Source organism: Hipposideros armiger, unplaced genomic scaffold (assembly GCF_001890085.2).
Source record: "Hipposideros armiger isolate ML-2016 unplaced genomic scaffold, ASM189008v1 scaffold_12, whole genome shotgun sequence".
Taxonomy (NCBI): domain Eukaryota; kingdom Metazoa; phylum Chordata; class Mammalia; order Chiroptera; family Hipposideridae; genus Hipposideros; species Hipposideros armiger.
Window position 1 is genome coordinate 6,389,056 of NW_017731362.1, and position 6,187 is coordinate 6,395,242.

The following is a 6,187-nucleotide window of genomic DNA, read 5'->3' on the forward strand; positions in this document are numbered from 1 at the left end:
AAATGCATAACCCCATGCTAACAAATTTGAAAGTGTGGATAAAACCTGCACTTTCTGGCAAACTTTTATTTACCAAATAGAGTAAATAATGTTAGCTCTTGTAGCAAGCACTGCAAAGTCTCCATGGCTCAAAACAATAAAGGTTTATTTCTTACTCACAGCAAACTCAACGTGGGTTGGTTCATTCCTGGGCTTTTCTGTAAGCAGTGACTTTAGCATCCTTCCTCCACTTGCCACAATCTAGACAAGAGAAAGAAAACCATGGAAATCATATGGACCATTTTAAGGTAGTCATGGGAGTAGCAAATATCATTATTTATCCACATTGCATTGGCCTAACTATAAGGGAGGCTGAGCACAAGAGGCATCCTGTGTTCCCTGAAAGGAACCCAGCATCACTGAACATGTAGCCGATTTCTGCCATACGAACTTTAACTCATGATGATGCAGCTAAGATGATTGACCTATAGCTATGAATGACATTGAAATTATTATAAAAGAATCTTGTCTCCAAAAGGTCTGGAGGAATTTGGTTTTATTAGTGACTTCATGCAAATATTCAAGAAGCAGTTCATACCCATACCTTCTGAAATGTTACAGAGTATTAAAGAAGGAAACAACTCAATTTATTTTATGAAGCTAAATTAACACTGCTTTCCACCGTGATCCAAATAGTGTCTTAGCTATCTCATCTGCACAGTGGGGATAGCAATATCCCAGTGCTGGAGTTATTGAGAGGATTAAGTGAATTATGTAAAATGATCAAATAATGAATGAAACATGGTAATACATATTTCTTAAAATTATCATCATGCCATAATAGACTAATCTCAATTTTAAATAAAATTTCAATTTTAAGTAAATTTATTTCAAACTTTATTCAATGGTATTGTAAGAAAGTTATCTACCAGAGCAAATGTCTTCTAGGGATACAAAGATAGAGTATTAGAAATTCCATTAATAAAATGTATCATACTGATATACAAAATAAAATGATCACCTCATTAGATACTACAAACTGAGATTTAACAAATACACTACATAAAACTTTAGAGAAAATAAGGACTAAGTCAATAGCTGCCATTACAAAAAAATGCTTCTTTAAAATGAGGAAATAGACAAAATTTCATTTCAGAAATATTTAATACTTCTCTGGAATTTTAAAATAATTTAATAATGCGCGAATCAAATAAAAAAGGAAGTAGGATCTCTGCTTCAAGACTCATAAAATTTACTGAAATAGCAGATTTACAAAATAATGATTTCGTTGTTTTATATAGGCACCAAAATTGATGGCTGCGAGTATTCTGTGAAACCATAGGACAGTGCCTAGAATGTCACATTAAAATAGGAAAGCAAGCTACAAAAGTACATTTCAGTAATACTCATACATGTCAAAGAATAACTTTTATNTCCTTTCCATTTGCTCAGTATCTGTTCAGTGCCTACCAGGTATCAGACAATATAGGCACTCGGAGACATTTCTGCTCTCATGGAGGTTACTTTCTAGAGATGAGGAATGTATGATAAAATCAGAAACAAATAAAAATTCATATGATAGTATTATGCAGAGACTTAAAATAGGGTGATGTAATAGAGTGATTGGCCGTTTAGATTAGGTGTTCAGGGAAGCCTCTCTGAGCAGTGACTTTTACACTGAAACCTGAGAAAATAAAGAACCAGTCATGCAGGGAAGCATGATGAGAACATTTCAGGCCAAGCAAAATGTACAAGGACTCTCAGGCAGGAACCTGCCTGGCATATTTAAGAACAGTATATGGTGGACAAGAGAGATGAAAGTAGTTTCAAGAGGTGATCAGGGCATGGGGTTTTGCAGTCAGGGTACAGGTTCCTTCTAAGTTTAGTTGGCGGCCTTGAAGGATTTTCAGATGAGGGGATGAACAATCTGATTTACATCTTTATTCTTTTCATAGAGAAATAATTATAGGGAAGCAAGACCAAATATGTAAAGGTGAGTTCAAAGGCTATTGTAGTAGTCCAGGCAAGAGACGGACCAGATGGTAGTAGAGAGATAGAATTGGATTCTGGACTGGAGGTAGAACACACACAAAAAAAGTATATGTTAGGGTACTAAAGAAGGACTTTTCACAAAACTGTGAGAGTACAGGGACTACAGGGCCCAGTAATGTAACCTGGAGCTTACTAGTAGCTGCCAGGTCATTGCCCCTATTGCACCTGAGGAAGGAGAGGAAGAGCTGTTACTAACATTGGGGAAGTGAAAACTTAATGTGTAGTCAGCCACCTTAAGAGAGCAGTGGCCCTCCAGGGATGAAACAGCCTCACAGGCAAGGCGCCCGGAACATAAAGGCTCTGATCTTACTCTCATCACCACTTCTGATTTCCTGATGGGGCTCTCTTTGGGCCAAAACCAACTGGAAGCCAGACCACAGAGAAACTCTAATGATGTTCTCCTTACAGACCACCATCCTACTGCAAAATGCAAGGAGATGGAGAGCAGTAGATCCAGTCAGGGCAAATGGAAGTTATTGGACACTGAATTAAACCAAGGATGACCCCTAGGTTTTGGGCAGTAGGAATTTACTAAGATGGGAGAATAAGGACAGGAGAAGAGATGCCTATTAAACAAGAGGAACTATCAAATATGTAACTTGAGAATAATCTGCATTTAGATGTAATAATTCCATAAATATAAATGAGGTAACCTAGGGATAGAAAAGGGGACACAAAACCAAACTTCAGGGGCTTACACACACACCAAAACAGTCCCTAATTATTGGCTTGGGTTTTTGTTTTATGCTTGTGATTTCCCAGAGACTTTTCAGTACTCTGTGCTCTGAATGCTAAACTCTTGCCACTTATTAAAACTTAACTTATCCTACCACACATACTAAAAGGGTTCTAATAGATTAATCACATTAATAATAATGCCTGCTAACAAACCAGCTCACAAGATTCCACCTAGCTACTCCTCCAAATTTTGAAAAAGAAAAAAATGGTGCCATTAAAATATCTTCTAAAAGGTTCTAGAAATACTCGAATTATGCAAAAATTTATATACAACACTGTGAGCTACCAAGACCTAATTCTGGAGAAAGGCAGCATTTTGATGCATCTTAATTCACAAGATCTCATTTTCTATCATATTTTGCTTTTCTCTTTTTACCCACCAGGCTTCCATTTTCTTTCACATTCTCTCTAAAACAAGTCTACAGTTTAGTTATCAGTGTCACCCAGAAATGAAAATGTGAGTCTGCAAAATGTTTGATCAGAAAAAGTCACTTGGAAGCTTGTACTACTGAAGACTAGATTTGTCTTCCTTTGAAGCCAAGAATATCTGGGGATGAATCAGTATAAAGGGCAGAGAAGGATTCAGCAGATCGCCACTCAGCCTTGTTCATTATGTTCAGCTGTACCCAGAAAAGTTTTCTTGGGTTGTTAGTAGTAGAGGCCGTTCTTGGCCCCACACTTGACAAGCCTAACTGTTACCACACGAAGGAACTGCATTGAAGCATGGGGGCTCTGCTGGAACTAATTTACTCTGGAGACTTGAATCCAATTTAGCATCTTATAAATAGTGCATGATAGACTGGGCAGTATATTCCCCTGAGAAGAGGCCATAGCTATAATAGCATACCAGGAGTCTGAGGTAAAGAAAAGAGGTTATAATAACCGATGTTGAAATGGCACATAAATTCTTCCAAGAGGTACCCCTCACCCTAGCTTAGCTCCCGTGATCCCTATTTCAGTGGGGGAGGCCCTGCTTCTGCTGATTCAGTACAACATAATATTTTAATTCCAGCTTAACATCAAGGCAGTAAAGCATATTTAGATGGATTTCCTGTCTCTATCTAGGGAAAGAAGGGATTTTCAAGTTAGACTGCCAAGTAATATCTATGTAAAGAATATTTGCATCAGAATTAAAATACAATAATACTCTATTTGCCAATATAATATTCTGAGCAATGTATAACATTTTAACAATATTTTTAGAACTATATTGATCCCTAGGTGAAGTAAACTTTTTGCTCAAAATTCATATTTTTATTCACACAGCATTCTGGGTAATGAAAACCGTCCAGGGGCCTATGAACTTCATCTCTCAGTTAAGGATTACTGCTTTGCCCGAGAAGATCGAATTATCGGAATGACAGTAATTCAGCTACAGAACATAGCAGAAAAGGGAAGCTATGGGGCATGGTATCCTCTTTTGAAAAATGTCTCTGTGGATGAGACTGGTTTGACTATCCTTAGAATACTTTCTCAGAGGACCAGCGATGATGTGGCTAAAGAATTTGTAAGACTTAAATCTGAAACCAGGTCTGCTGAAGAGAGTGCTTGAAAAGAATACTGATGGTATCATCTTTGAGACTTCATCAACTATAATTGTTTGACTGCTGCATGCGTGTGCAAATACATGGCAATGTTTATTTTACTACGTTTAAGTGTTTGCCAGTACTAACATACAATGTCTACAAGGTATGTGGAAAACCTGCTGAACTTTTGTACCATTTCTGGTCTTTGGGTAATAAACGTTCCATGAAGTGCCAAAATTATAAAGTGAAATACCCAGAATATCTTTTTAAATATTGATTTCATTACCAATTTCTCATCAGTTAAGCATACTGAAAAACAATGATTCTTTTGAGTTTTTCTATTAGTTGTCTTGTTAAATTAGTTTATATTGCCCATGGCTTAGAAGGGATTTGTTACTCAAATTCTGTTTGATTTGGACTTACCTCATTGTAGATGTCTTACAAATACCCTTTTCTACCATAACTAGAAACGCAGTCACTTCTAGAAAGCATTTGTAATTTTATAGTTGCAGATATATTGTGATGATTTTTGCATACAAATTAAAATAGAAAAGGTGGGGAAATATTTTATGCTGACAAGTTTCCAACCTTTCTGAAATATCACTGTGAAGAAATGCTATTAAAGCAAACTTATACAAAGCAATGCTAAACAGAGTTTGTTAACAATGTTTGATATATTAACAACATTTTGTTCTTCAAACCTGCCAAGGTCACATCACATTTGTAAAAAAGGTAAGTTGATGCATTTGTCATCTAGCATTACAAGTATGTCTTGGCTTTACCAAATTTCATTTTTTAGAAAGTCATGGGATTAATGGTTTAGAAATACAGTGGAAGGTTTTTTTTCTTAAAATTACCTATGATAAGTACTATGCTGTTAGTGTTTTCCCTCTGACAGTTATGACTATATCCTTATTTATTTACTTAGCACTATATAATCTGTTAAATGCTTTTTTTCTTTTAAAAATACTTAACAATTTATACTGAATGCAGCATCCCTATATTGCACTATAGCAAAAAGTCATGTCTTCCTCTATTTAGTGAAAAATGTAAAATAAAGTCTGAAGAAATTGCTTAGAAAAATAACTTAGTGCAGTAAGGTCCATAAGACTATAAGTAGGCTGAGTTTTGAATACGAAGTAGTTTATGAATACTTGCATTTTCTGTATCTTTATGGTTTGACTTTTTAGAGTCTGCATCTGAATACTTCCTTGGCTGTAGAACAGTACTTTGTAACTTATGGTCATAACTGTTAGTGGACAACAACACAGGCAGAAACAAGAGCCGGTTATAGTGATTGTGTTTTGCAAACAAGCTAGCTGGTCCATGTTAAGAACAGAAATGAATGTAATCATGACTTTCAGAACCATTCTGTTACTGGGTGTGAAAACAGACCAGTAAGATACACTGATTCATGTTCAATTGTTAGGCAATTGCTTTGTTAATGACTTCTCCAAATGCATAGTACAATGTGATCCTCGGGCATATGCATTAATAAACGGATGTCTATTGCAAACAAGCAACACTTTATTGTATGTTCTGCCTTCGTATTTAATTTATGCAACATCATTTCATTATTTAGGAATAAAACTCCAGGCTTTTTTTTTTTTTAAACTCGATAGAACAATATTTACGTTGTTTGGTTCTATGGTTCTAATAACTTATTAGAACTTGAAAAAACTTTTCCAGGAATTGTGTTCCAGTTAAGAGCTACATATTACTACAAGATAATGGATAATAACACTGAAAATAAGGAAGAGCAGATGTATCTAAGCCTCTGACTACTATTAAGCCCCATAAGAAAATTCAGCATTCAACATATAAACAAGCAATGTTGTTCAATAACAACTTACATTACAAAAGCTTTCATTATTTTAGTGAAGGATTCACTC

General features: G+C 35.6%; 1 protein-coding gene across 1 annotated transcript in view; it reads left to right on the plus strand.

Moving 5' to 3' along the window:
• Positions 1–5,820, plus strand: part of UNC13C (unc-13 homolog C) — a 565,880-nt gene extending 560,060 nt beyond the window's left edge. Inside the window, exon 29 of the mRNA XM_019664136.1 lies at positions 3,997–5,820. Within this exon, the coding sequence (XP_019519681.1) occupies positions 3,997–4,321 (325 nt within the window). The 3' untranslated portion in view covers positions 4,322–5,820. The remainder of the gene's footprint in view (positions 1–3,996) is intronic.
• The last annotated feature ends 367 nt before the right edge of the window (positions 5,821–6,187 follow it).